This window comes from Camelus bactrianus, chromosome 16 (genome assembly GCF_048773025.1).
Source record: "Camelus bactrianus isolate YW-2024 breed Bactrian camel chromosome 16, ASM4877302v1, whole genome shotgun sequence".
Classification (NCBI taxonomy): Eukaryota; Metazoa; Chordata; class Mammalia; order Artiodactyla; family Camelidae; genus Camelus; species Camelus bactrianus.
Genome location: NC_133554.1, coordinates 54,359,165 through 54,373,104, shown reverse-complemented (window position 1 = coordinate 54,373,104; position 13,940 = coordinate 54,359,165). Strand labels below are relative to the sequence as shown.

Here is a 13,940-nt window from a genome sequence, read left to right as displayed (position 1 = left end):
ACTTGGCATGCCTGAGGTGCTGGGTTCAAGCCTTAGTACCTCCTCTAAGAATAAATAAATAAGTAAACCTAATTACCTCCTCCCACCCAAAGGGAAAAAAACTGACACCTAGCTTTGCCCGGAGAAGACCTGGGAGTCACTCTGGATTCCTCCTTTTGCCGACCATCCTACATTTAGTCCATCACAAATCCTGATGGATCTGCCTCCACAGAACACTCAGGGCTGTGCACTTTGGTCCATCACTATGTCAAGCCACCACCACCTTTCTCCTGGATGACAGCAGAGCCTCTGACTCATCTTCGTGCTTCTGCTTTTTCCATGTCCAATCTGTTATCCACATAGTGGAGTGATTATTTTCATACATAAACCAGAATCCACATTACCCAAAACCCTTCAGTGGTTTCCCATTGCTGTCACTTAAAATACAAACTCCTTAACATACTTCACAAGGCCCCCTCTTAGCCTTTCTTACCCTCCCTCCCCGCTTATCAGGCTACAGACTTAACTGGTTTCCTTCCTGTTCTTTAAACACATTAATTGTTCTCTCATTTCAGGGCCTTTGCACGTGCTGTTCCCTCTGCTTGAGATGCTTCTTCCTTAGCTGAGGGTTTCCCAACCTTGGTACTGCTGATATTATGGGAGACTCTAACTCCTCGTGGCTGTAGGGGGTCAAGATGGCTTGATGATTCCCTAAGCCCATCAGTGAAGCTCCCCTTCACTCCATTCTGGGCTGTGGGGACTCTTCATGGATCCCAGCTTTTGAGAGTGAGCTCTGCTCCAGCTCCAATCTGGTATAGACCTGCAGCATCAGCGCCTGTCCCTGAGTGGCTGTTTAAATGCCAGCCTCTCTCCTCCTAAAGCCCACATGCATTTCTTTTTCTTTCTTTCTTTCTTTTTTTTTTTTTATTGAGTTATATTCAGTTTACAATGTTGTGTCAATTTCCAGAGTAGAGCACATTTTTTCAGTTATACATGGAACATACATATATTCATTGTCGCATTCTTTTTCGCTGTGAGCTACCACAAGATCTTGTATGTATTTCCCTGTGCTATACAGCATAATCTTGTTTATCTATTCTACACATGCCTGTCAGTATCTACAAATTTCGAACTCCCAGTCAGTCCCTTCCCACCCCTTTCCCCCCTGCAACCACATCCATTTCTAATAGTTCCCATTAGTTGTATGGTATTAGATCTTGCTCACAGTCCTGGCTTTCAGTTCTCTTAATGTTTCTGGCACCCGGGGATTTCCTTTGCTTGATTTCGACTTCAGTTATGTATTACAACTTTGGCGGCTGCGTTTTATACAGAATTTCTGTTTGGGTCTAGAAGGAAGTCTCTGTATTGACTCATCTACCATATTGCCAGCAATCTGTACTTTCTTACTGAATTGTAATGAAATGTGCCCACATTAGTCGTATTTTATATTTTTCAACCATCAGCACCAGATTTTACTTACTCCCATTTCCTTTATTTTTTAAACGACTCCCAGATCATATTGGGGAAAAAAAGGAAGCAGAAGAAAACAACATAAAAGCAGAACTAAGAAGGGACTGGAGACTTGTTTGATCCTCTCTGCAAGATCAAACAAATCCTTCAGCTGTTGTCCATGCTGAAAAAGTGATATGGGGGAACACAGTAATGCACCTACTGTCAGCTCAGCTCACTTTGGGTCCCCCAGGGGAGTGGGTAGTAACTACATGGGCACAGGACCTGTGTGGCTTGATTGTTCTATCCAAGGCTCAACCTATATGTCATATTTCATTAGACATAGTTGAAGAGGGAAGATAGCAAGTTACAGCAAAAGATTGGAATGGCAAATGATCCAGTAGAGAGTTCTAAAAGATAGTGAATGCTATTCTAAATGAAGTAAGCCAGAAAGAGAAAGAAAATACCGTATGATATCGCTCACATGTGGAATTTAAAAAAAAAAAAATAGAAGAGGACAAACGACCTTAAATATAAAACAGAAACAGACTCATAGACATAGAATACAAGCTTGTGGTTGCCAGCAGGGAGGGGAGTGGGACCCCCAGACTGGGAGTACGAAATTTGTAGATTCTGACAGGTACATATAGAATAGACAAACAAATTTATACTGCATAGCACAGGGGAGTTTACACAAGATCTTGTGGTAGCTCATAGTGAAAAAGAATGTGACAAGGAATATATGCATGTTCGTGTTTGATTGAAAAATTGAGCTCTACCCTGGAAATTGACACAACATTGCAAACTGACTATAACTCAGTAAAATAAAATTAAAAAAACACAATGCATATCCAATAAAAATAGAACTTAACACCTCAAAAAAAAAAAATAAAAGATAGTGAATGTAGAGGTTATGGAGAGCAACCTCTGGGGAAGAGAAGAAAAAGTAGAAGCAACTGATGGGATTGTCAGTGGAATTATATTTTCAGATACCTGTGTCTTAGAGAAAAATATGCTTCTGATGTGTCAGTTACATTGGAGGGAAGGTGCAGAGGGCTGAGAAACCAGGTGAGAAGCTGTTACAGTGGTCCAAGACCATCCTAAAAATATTTAACATTTACTGAACAATTTACTGTTCCAGGCACTGTGCCAAGTGCTTTGCTTTCATTCACTCATTTATTTCCCATAGGATAGGAATGAGTACTCTCACTCTACAGATGCAGAAACTGAGGGTGTGAGTGATTTAACAACATGCCCAAGGGTACATGGTTAGTAAATGATGGCAATGGGGCTTGTGTCTGAATTAGGTTAATAGTGTACATATAACTAGGAGAAGCTTCTCCACAGGAAGCTAGAAAGTTGAGTCTGGAGCCCAGAAGGGATATTAGGCTAAAGGAAGAGGAATGAGGTCATCTACATGGACGTCATGGTTGAGAGAGATTTGGGGAGTCCTAGCCCCAGATCTTTAAGTGGCGGTGTTTTATGATCCAAAAGTAGGCAGCCAGAGAGGCGAGGTGGTTGATTAGACTAAGAAATCAGCCCAAGACAGGAAGAGAGAGAGAGGCAAGGGACAAAGGGTCTCCTTTGTTGGAGTTTTTTGTATTTTGGGATTGACTTTCATGAAAACTCAGGGTGTGACCCAAACCTTATATTGTCACTAAATGAACCAAAAAACCAGCAGATTTCCCTTGCTGATTAGTCTTTTCTCTGAAGTGTCTTTTGCCATCCTTCCCCTTTTTTCTAAGGCTTCAAATTAGGAAGTAGCTAAGAGATTAAAAAGGAAGTGGATGAGAGAGAAATGCAAAGGAAAGTTGAACAAGTAGAAGGTGGCTGACGCAGGCTGTGTTGTAAACACCTGGATTCCAGCCGGGACCTGGATTTTCTGGGGATACCAGCCAGGGAGATAGGACCATGTGGTTGTCCCCAGCTCTGCTCCTTCTCTGCCTTCCAGGTGAGTGGAGCTGGGGGGGTGCTTTGGGAACCTGATGTTGCAGAGGGCAGACAGTGGGTGGAAGGTCTGTCCTGAGTTCACTTTGCCTCTGGGCAAAGTGTCAGCAGAAATGGGAAAGATACATCCATTTATCTATCTGTATATCCTTCTACATTCACCCACAGATCCTACATACCCTTTCTGAGCACCAACTGTGTGCCAGGACTGTTTTGCATGCTGTTATTAAGAGCAACTTCTGCACTCAGAGATTCATGGTTGAATGAGGGAGTCAGGTTACTATGCGACAGCATGGAACTTGGAGAGAAGAAATTCATTCACGTCTGAAGAGAATGCACAACAGGGGCCCCTAACTCTACTCTTAGAAGAATGTGGGTCTTCACTGAGGCATCACCGGAGGTTAGGCTTGAAGGATGAATGAGTTGGCTGAGTGAAAAATGGGAGTAGCTTATGCAAACGTGTGGAGAGAGTAGAGACCATGGAAAGCTCAGGAATTAGCAAAAGTTCTATTTTGTCAGAGCTTAGCTTAAAAGGGTAGGAAAGGTTTATTAGAAGGAATTAATAAAGGGTCTGGGATGCCAATCTAAGCTTCCACCTTAAATGCTCCCTGGAATAAGCTAATAAAATTGTCTCTCAAAGGTTGGACTTTCAGAAGAGAAAATCTTTATAAAGGCATTCAGAGTGCATGAGAGCACATTTTTCTGTGGGAAGTAAATTTATAATAAAAAATCAGAGGGTTTAATAACATCTGTAGAATAATTTTTATGTTGGGTTCCCTCATGAAACAGAACTTGCCCAACATTACAGACTTTTCCAGAAAATTGGATGGAAAAGGCAGAGATTTAAGAGAAGACCAGCTGAGTGACACTGACCAAAACTTAGATTTCTTATCAGGAAAATGAGAGTGGATTAGATGATCGTCAAGGTCTCCTAAGGCTCATCGAGATCTTACACTCAGAAAGACATGTCAAAGTGATGCATCTCGTTACACAAGAGAGGTGTCCAAAATGTCTTAAATGATGATGACAATGACCACGGATGTTTTGCGAATGATTAATAAAGTGGGCACCCAAGCAGTGGTGGCTGGAGGCAGCTTGCACTGGCTCACGAGAGGTGAGTGTGTTTTCCCAACACCACGTTCAGTTACAGCATGTTATTACCTTGAAATCAGTCATGGCGAGAATGTTTACACCTTGGAAACTGGCAAATCAGGGCTTCTTCCCCACCCTTCCCCAGAGAGCTGGTTTACTAGCGTGTCATTGCTATTTTTTTTTTGGCAGGGGGGAAGTAATTAGGTTTATTTATTTGTCTTTCAATGGAGGTACTGGTGATTGAACCCAGGACCTCGTGCATGCTAAGCACGCACTCTACCACTAAGCTATATCCTCCTCCTAGCATGTCGTTGCTTTTTAAAATCTTCTTCCTTAAATCTGATAAAATGACTTAAATGCTCCAGTCTGGGTGCAGTTAAACTGAAGATGGAAACCTCTTTCCACCCCTTTATGTGGAACTGGCTGATGTCTCCAGCCCTACAAGTTTATTTTTCCATCTAGGGTACATTTGCAGCTGACATTCCTCATGGGTTCAGATTAAAACACTGAAGTCATTTGTAAAGATTAAAATTTCAGTTCATCTTTTTCATCCCAGCTCCTGATCCAGCTCCCTCCTATCTTTCCCAGCATTCTCCTCCACCCCTGCACCCATCTGGGGTCATAAACACTGTTTGGGAAAATGTGATTACTTTAAATTTATGGAGGACACCCAAGAGGGTTGTACTGCTAATCTGAGAATGGGGAATGAGGGAGGGATATAAAGAAAGATGTTGAGGGCAATTCCAGAACAAGGAGAGAAAGGATGAAACTGGAGGAAGAGAATTCCCATATTAAGTAAGCAAGGATAGAACTCTTGTTTATTATGTGCTTTACAACCTACAAACACTTTCAAACCTATGACACAATTTAACCCTCTGAGCAACTTTAGGACCCAGGCAGGACAGTTAGCATTATCCCCATTTTACAGATAAGATGGTAAAGGGCTTAGCCTATGACATATCAACTAAGTAAAAGGATTGAAAATGAAATTCAGATCTGCCTCCTCCCAGGGCTCTTCCCTCTGGCCGTGGAGGTATCTAGAACCTCCATGCTGGTAGTATTCACAAAACTGCTCAAGGTGCTTTCTGCAGATCGCTCTGCTACCCCATCTACTGCTTCCATTGTGAACTGATCGCTCTCCTACACTAGCTCCCATGGACTGCAAGCCACCAGCAAAGCACTTTTATTAAAAAATACATGTATGCATCTATATAATCCTATATAAAGCCTGCGAATCTTGCATTCAGACAGCATTCTAGCAGAACAGAGGAGAGTACTCTTCTGGAATGAACAGAATCTTCTTTTTTCTTGACTTTAGGTGCCCAAAATCAGATTGGTCACGGCTCAATACCTTGCCATCATTGGTCCATGCAAAGCCCTTTTTTATATAATATAATAATGTGTAGTTTAACAAGCATCTGTGAACTCATTGGCCAACTTAAGAACTAGAAAGCTACCAACAACAGCTTTCTTCTCAGTCCAATCCTGTTTCCTCTTTCAAACACCAGTAACTTGATATCATTTGTCAACACCCTGCATGAATATTTGCTTCTGACATATTTATGTGTTGGATAGAAAATTGGGCTAAGGTATTAAAAGCCACCTTCTAAATCTGAAGGTCTGTGATGAAACCCAGAGATTTGCTTCTCCTCCCTTGAGAACACATGGAGAGCAGAATAAACAAGAAGTTACACTTTTAAAGAATAAATTTGAGTTACCAAAAAACCCAAAAAACAACCCCCCCCCCCCAAAAAAAAAAACTGGGATGCAGAGGCCTCACTCCAAATCTCATGCCTGGCAAGGGCTGCAGGGCTAAGGACAGGGCAGGACAGCCGGCAATCCCTGGTCCCACCTCCAGCTTTGTTCCTACTCTCCCTCTCCCCAAGGGGCAGGGCCCCTGTGCAGTTACGCAGCATTTCTGGGCTTACAGGGCCCAGGTCTGTACTGGTTCTGCTGACCACAGTTTCCAGACCCTCTGGTTTAGATCTTAAGCTCAGGTGTCCCTCCAGATCCCATCCCCCAGCCTAGAACAGTCCACACCTCCATGGTAACTTTCCCCTTGGGCTTTAAGCAGGTAGCTGCTGCTGAGGACCTTTGGGATGGAGTCCTGGGATGTGGCTTGTGTTTTCCAGGCTGCTTGTCCCTGACGGGCCCCAGCTCTGTGATGGGAACCATGGGAGGCTCTCTGAGAGTGTGGTGTCAGTACGAGAAGGCGTACAAGGGGTATAACAAATACTGGTGCAGAGGAAAGTATGACACCTCATGTGACATCATTGTGGAGACCAAAGGAGAAGAGAAAGAAGAAAGGAATGGCCGCGTGTCCATCAGAGACTACGCTGATGACCTCACCTTCACAGTGACCATGGAGAACCTCAATGCTAATGACGCTGGATCCTACTGGTGTAAAATTCAGAGAGTCTGGATCCTGGACGCGTTGTCATATGACCCCTCAGTCCAGGTTAATGTGTCTGTTTTCCCAGGTAAGAGCTCCCCTTGGTCCAGCAGCAGAGCTTATGGGATATCACTGGACCTGGGGACAAAGATGGGTGCTCTACTGAAGAGTGTCTCTGGGTCTTGTCCTCTGTCTCAGTAGCGTTGGGAAGAGTCTATAATATGGGCAGGGAGAAAGGGGGCTGATCCTTCAGCCTTGGCATGTGTTGCAGGCATAGCTCGAGGTGCCCTAATTCTCATAGAGTCTGGGCCTCACCGCATTACCTGGGAGGCCCCTCCATGCTGAGCCAAGGCTGTTTCCACTCTGCCTTTCAGCAGCTGTACTCTGCATACATACATCTTCAGCTTGCTCACAGAACATTGCCTCTACCACTCTGTCCTGGAGTTGATCTCACTCCTGTGTCAGGAGGCAGGCTCTCAGAGTGGAAGCCACTCTTTCTCCTATTCCCCATATGCCATATGGCCATGAAGTCGTGGCCCCATTCTCCCAACCTCCCATCACAACTTCCAACCTAACACTTTCCCACCTGCTTCCTTTAAAATTTGTGTCATGTGGCCACACCCACCCTCTTCCTCTCCCTAACATGGCCATCCATTGGCTTCCAGATTATTCCTCAACCTTCAGTGGGAACCTAGCAATTTCTCCACCCCAGTCCCTGGCATCATCTTGGGAGGTTTTCATGAATAACTTGTTAAACATCCTTGTCTCAGATTCTATGACTCTCAACTTCAGTGTCCTGCATTTCCACTCTTTCAGAATCCAACTCCATGGCAACAGTGCACATCTTGTTGTCACCCTGAACTGGTCCATGTCCACCAACCTCAAACATTTTACTTTCTCACAGTGTTCCATGCATCAGCCCTCCTGTGCCTTCACCCTACTAACCCCATTCTCAAGCTCACACACACTTCTGGTCCTTTGACCCCCTTCTCCGTTTTCTCCCAATGAGGTCTTGCTTCCCCCTTCCCCGCCCTGACCTCACTTCCCTCCTAAGCCAGCTCCAGCCTTCACGGTAGACTCTATATACTTCTCTTACCAGTACCGTCAACTCTCACGCACCATTTTCCTATCTGCCTTTTGAAACTCTTACCCCTGGATCCATCCTAAAATTACCCTCAGTGTGTGTCCGAGACTGAGGTTTCTTTGGATGCGGGGCTTTCAGTGATAAAACTGCAAAAGTCCCAGGCAAACTAGGGCAAGTTGGTCACCCTACCTAAAATCCATCAGCAGAACCGGGACAGACCTGGTCCCTGTGAGCCCCATCCCACAGTCTCTGTGAGGCTTCTGGGCCACAGGATGAGCTGCCTTCTTCAGACTCATTCCTGCCCTTCCTTCCTCTGGGGCTCTTCACCAGGCTGGGGAAGCCCCTGAGAGACCCCTGCTCTCACCCCAGGCAGAGTCAGACCTGAGATAGAGAAAGGTGGCACTTACGGCCGGGTCTGGAAAAGTCTCATGTGCTCAGGAGGTGGTCTAGCCACAGGGCAACTCCCAAGTCCTTTCTGTGAGTGGATGATTCCTTGCGACATGAGATCCAAGCAGTTGTTAGTACATGGCTGGGGAGAGAGCAGTGCCTGATGTGTGATTTTATCTACAGCACCAAGTACAACCACAGGGCGGACCACATGTCCAGCTGCACCTGCTCCCTTCCCGACCGTGAATGCTGGGCAGAGCCTCAGCACCAAGGAGGTGTCAACACGCTGCACAAGGTCATGGCTCAAGGCCTGGAGACCACGGAGGAGGGGGTCAGCAGCCTTAGGGGACCCTGGGGTGGGGGTTGGCAGCACACCAGGACCTTTTAATCTCACTTTCTGCTGGGTTTTCCTCCAAATCTGGTCCTAATTTTTATATTCTCCAAAGCTGCATTGGGATTCTGAGTGGAAAATGTCACCTCTTCTGTGAACGTCCTCCCCTGTGGTGCAGCTGCAGGGACACAGACAGAGGCTGGTTTCAGGTGGACGAGCAGCCCCTCCTCCCACTCCCACCCCTCCCCTTCTCCTGCCTCAACCAGTTCTGGACTTGGGGTCCTGGTTCCCTGGTCCCTAAGCTGGGCCCACTTCCAGAGGTCTTTGCTGTAACAAAGACCCTGCTACCAGGAGGTGCTTTGTGGGGTCTGTGGGGAGATGGGTTGGCTCTAAGTTGAAGTTTGGGTCTGTTCTCCTCCTCCCAAAGGCGCTCAGAAAAGGCTGTGATGCTGCTGCCATACCCTGAAGGGAAGGGAACTGAGGGACAAGGGCTTTACGCAGGGGTGAGGGTTGGTTAATACGTCAGCTGATAAAGGAAAGCTCTGTGTATGTGGGTAGAGGGGGAAGGGACAGAGAGGGTAAGCTTGAGAGTAGACTTCTGGAAAGCAGCCACCACATGGGCCTCTCTTCTCTCTTTGCTCCATCACCTCTCCCTAAGGAGAGTCCTGAGGGCGTTTCCTGACCAAAAGAGGAGCGCTGACAGGGTCCCTGGAGAGGGTCTGCCTGGCATGGGTCTTTTCCGGGTTTGATTCTGAGTTATCCAGGCTTTAGAGTCAGGGCACAGGGAGAGGTGGAGAGAGAGGTGGTGAGAGGAGGCAGCTCATTTCTTGTCACTGTGTCCCCTGCAGGTCCCTCTTCAGCAGCGTCCACTTCCTGCTCCTGATCTTCCTGAAGCTGCCCCTGTTCCTGAGCATGGTTGGCGCTGTCCTCTGGGTGAACAGACCTCACAGGGGCCCTGGAGGGAGAGACAGTCAGCCTGAGCAGGGGAATCCTGTGCAGCGCACCGTCCCCAGGAATGCCCTGTCCAGGAATACAGCCCTTCAGACTGGACAAGGGAGACCTTTGGACTCTGGACTCCAGGACGGCTAGGCAGCAGAGCGTGGTCTGGAGGGACTCAGGTCTTCTGGGGGAAGTGGTCAAGGGAGAGTCCTGGATCTTAGAAGACACTTGCTCTGAGCCCTTAGGCGGAGGAGGGCTGGGTCTCCTCTGCCCCTGTTTGCAGTCCTCTTTTCTCCTCCACAGACCCCCTGGTTCCTTGCCCTCTTGCCCACCTCCCAAAGGCAAGAATTCTCTGGAAGTTGCATGCTCAGAAGCCTGGCCTTTTTCTCCTCTCCTTGGCACAAAGGCTTCTCAGCTCAGTGTCCCCAGGGAAATAAACACCTCCTTCTTGCAGACAGGAGGTTCTCTGAGGACACAGCACTCACAGCTTCAGTCCTGGGCTCATAGGACCCCCACCCCCTCCTCAGGGACCGTCACAGGGGAGTTTGGCCCTGACAGAGTGTGATCACGAAGCTTCCCTCTGTCTTGCACCCTTGGGCTTCTTCCTCCCTTCCAACTCCTCTTGGGTCTCACTGGGCTTCAATCTCCCTCCTCTTTTTGTCCCTATGACCAATGCATCTCTGCCTGGCTCAGCCATGGCTGAGCATCTTCAATTTAAAGTTCTGGGGCCAGCTGGAGCAGTACTAGGAAAAGGAGGCAGTGGGTGCCCCTGTGTCACTTTTGGAAATCCTTGACTTGGAGGGTCTCCTGTGCATGGAGTTGACAGAGAGTCCGGCTTGATCCATGTTAGGAGAAGTCTGACCGTCTGTTGACAATTAACCCTTTTCACAGAAGAGGCAGATGTGTTTCCAGGCGCAGGTGCAGGTGCAGGTGTGGGACACAGAGGTGAGGAAATAACTTTTACCACATTGGGATGGTATGAGCCACAGCCACTACAGGCAAACCTAGCCCAGGAAAGGGCTCAGTTGGTTTTTGAATGCTTGTCTGTTGCTCTATCCCTGAGTTTGCAAGGAGAAGTTGCACAGTCTGTCACAAGCAAGCGTCACCATTTCCACTCAACTTTCTGCATCCAGACCAATCCTTTCCTCTGGGAGCTCCTCTGAGCATTGAGTTCTCATGCAGGGATGCCTCTCTCTGAGCCTGAGCGCTGATTGGCTCCCACAAGGGTGGGGACATTCATGGCATCTCAAGGAGATCTGGGGCTGGCCCCAAACTCAGCTGAAGGAAAAATTCAATCTAAAGAGGCTAATAATAATAATAATAATAATAATAATAATAATAATAATAATAATAATAAGATACACAGGGTGATGTAGGCAACATAATAATGAGCAAGAGAGGAGATTATGATGCACTTTATAAAAAAGATAAGCTCACAAGTCAATGTAGCATAAGAAGGCTGGTAAGAGCCATAGCACAGTCACCAGCAAGATGCCTCACGATGTCAGAGGGGAAAACATTATGTCATATTGGATGGATCAGTGGAAGGAGGTGACACTGGAGAATGATGTTAAAGGAGGTGTAGAATGTCAGCCGACTGGGGTGGGAGTGGGGTGGAGAGGAAGAAGAGAGAGAGAGGACGTACTTAGAGCAGCAGCAGCATAAGTGAAAACTGAGAGGCAGAAAATCACCATAATAGTCACCCGTAGAGGACTTGTCAGCAAACAGAGTGTGATTGTCACAGTTTCTCGTGGTGGAAGTGTGTCGGGGGGGGGGGGTGTGTGAAACTGTGGCAATGCCGTGGTAGCTGACTTAGGGGAACTAAGGTGGGGCTGTGCCATCAGGGGTTTGGGGGAAGCAAAGCATCTAGGTTGGCCAGGACCCCACTGCAGGTCTGTGTGAGGATCTGAGGAGGTGGTTGCCAGCAGAGCAGCATGAAGTGTGGAGCAGGGCTGGGAGGTAAAGGCTCCAGAGGCCGGGGAGGAGGGAGCAATGGAGACTCGTTGGATCTGCACTTTGGGAAGAACACAGCGCTCAAGGCTCACACCCAGCCTCGCTGAGAAACAGCCCCACCTTAACACCCCTTCCAGGCAGCCCCACCACCGTGCACATCAGACCCTTCCTGCCCTGGGCCATGGTCCCTCCCTGAGTCAGACCCTCTGCCCCTCTTTCAGGACAGCTTCCTCTGTGGTCCTGAGTCACTGTGAAGCAGAGGCCGCTGCGGGGAGGTGATAAGGAAGGAGAAATGCTTTTTGCCTTCACTTCCTTTTGTCCCAGATTCTTCCTCTCCTGCCTCTTTGCATACTTCCCTTGGCTCTGGACTGTTGGCCACTGTACTGCACCGAAATCCCTTATTCTAATGACCTCCTAAGTGACGTTCCCACACATCTCCCCTCTTAGGTGCTTCCCTCCCTCTGTCCCCAGCTCCCTCTCCCTCTCTTCTCTCTTCTTTGCTGAATCCCTCTCCTTGCCCTTGGGTCCCTGCACCCCCACCCCTCTCCCTAGCACCACCTCCACGCACAGGACTGTCACATGTGCATCTCTAGCCAACCTCGTCTCTGGCTCAGTTCTTGACTTTCAAAGTCAATGCTGTTTTGTGGAACTACCTACCCTGTTAGCCGCTCAGATGGGCTCAAAATGATAGCCCTTGTCATCACCAGTCCTCAAACTGAAATGTCACACTTGGTTCGTGGGTTAGGGCTTCCCTTCCCACCTGCCTCCGCCAGACTAGCCTTCCCAAGATGTAGCCAACCGAGTCTTCTTCCTGCCACTTCTCACCCTCAGAGGGCCTTGCAGGGATCGGGGGCTTGGAGGTGAAGTGACAAAGGGCTGTGCCTACAGGAGCAAGAGAGGGTGTGGTGGGCCAGTTCCGGGGAGGGAAGGGTGAGGGAAGAAGAGGCTGAACAGCTTCTGTTTGTGTTTACATCTGAGGGCTGAGCCTTCTTCTGGGATTGGGTGTTCCAGTGAGCCCTGGCGCTATTGCCTGCAGCCAAGAACTTATGAAGGGGCGGGGACAGGACTGCAGGAAACATCGACCCCCTTCCTCCCTCCCTCCCTTCCATTCTTAACAATTTTATTGAAGTGTAATTGGGATAAAATTGACTGCATACATTGAAAGTGCACAGTTGGAAGATTTTTTCTTGCTGTTTTTATTATTTTTCAAATTTTACGTATTGTAAGATTCATTTTGTTGTGATGTACAGTTCTGTGAATTTTTCACACATGCATTATTTCATGAAACCACCATCACACACATGCAACATAACTCCATCACTTTCCCCCAAACGTCTTTAACTGTGAATTCCATTTCTTAAATGGCAGGCAGTCAAGCTGGTGAAATTAGGAATTTTTAGGTGCTGATCTGGCTTCTGAGAACTGGGGTTCCAACTTAGTTCAGCTTTCCCAGCCTTGGAGGTGCATTCGGATCTGGCCCGTGCGCGCCCCCCAGCGGCCAGTCTGTGGCCCTGTTGGTGATCTTCCCCAAAGTTCTCAGTCTTGGGTATTTTCAAGGTCCCACTGGGGCACAGAGTTTAGGAGACGGGTGGATGGCAGCGAGCTGGGAGTTCTAGTAGGGTCCCTTTCTTGAGCTGCTCTCTCTTCTTGATCTCCCCGACCCCCCTTCCAGCTTTCAGAGCCCTCCACCCCACTTCCTGGTCTTTTGGCTGGAAAGCTGCGGTTTTCTCACCTCTGTTACCTGTGTACTTCCTGTGGCCAAGTCCAGGGTCAAGCAGAGGGTGAATAAAGGCAGAGAACATGCCACGACATCCCCCACCCCCCTTCTTCAGACCATGGTTCCTCTGCTCAGAGAGGGCTCTCCTCTTTCAGGGCTCTAGGTGTTGGAAATTCCAGCTGCTGCAGTGGAGTTGCAGCTTCTGCCCTGAGGCTTGCTGGGGCTGGGTGGGAGGGAAAGAGAACAAACAACAAACTCCACCCTTTTATTGTCCCCTCCGGCTCCCTTTTTCCGATCATCCTGGACTCTTACAGTCCCTGATGAGTGTGCAGTTTCAGCATCTGGGCTGCAGGGTTCACACTCAGGCAGGCAGATCTAGAGGAAACAGAACCAGAAAAATCACAGCTGGATTGGCCCTACTTCTGGTTGCGTTCCCCAATCCTTCAGGTGCCACCTATTCAGCAGAATTCTTAGATAGCTGCTCCACGCATGCATCCAGCCTGGGTTCTTATTTCCATCACTTAGATTACTCTTTCCGGATAAGACGAAATCTTACCCGGAACTGGAAGCTGCACCGTCAATGTGCGAGAGCAAAAAGCTGGAAACAGGCTCAACGGCCATCACTGCAGGAACAGTTAATTGTGGTGAAGCACCGCAATTCAGCATCAGG

General features: G+C 47.9%; 1 protein-coding gene across 4 annotated transcripts; it reads left to right on the top strand.

Annotated features, from left to right (window-relative positions):
* The first annotated feature begins 3,216 nt into the window (after window positions 1–3,216).
* On the top strand, window positions 3,217–12,717 carry CD300E (CD300e molecule). 4 transcript variants are annotated; one of them, XM_010950988.3, is made up of 4 exons: window positions 3,217–3,379; window positions 6,600–6,947; window positions 8,514–8,625; window positions 9,510–12,717. In XM_010950988.3, the coding sequence occupies exons 1-4, from the start codon at window positions 3,340–3,342 to the stop codon at window positions 9,748–9,750; spliced, it is 741 nt and encodes a 246-aa protein (XP_010949290.2). In that variant the 5' UTR covers window positions 3,217–3,339; the 3' UTR covers window positions 9,751–12,717. The 4 variants fall into 4 exon arrangements, with proteins under 4 accessions (XP_010949290.2, XP_074199733.1, XP_074199731.1 ...); XM_074343632.1 differs by having other exon boundaries at window positions 8,514–8,661; XM_074343630.1 differs by lacking the exon at window positions 3,217–3,379 and adding an exon at window positions 3,407–4,489 and having other exon boundaries at window positions 8,514–8,661.
* Window positions 12,718–13,940: the final 1,223 nt, after the last annotated feature.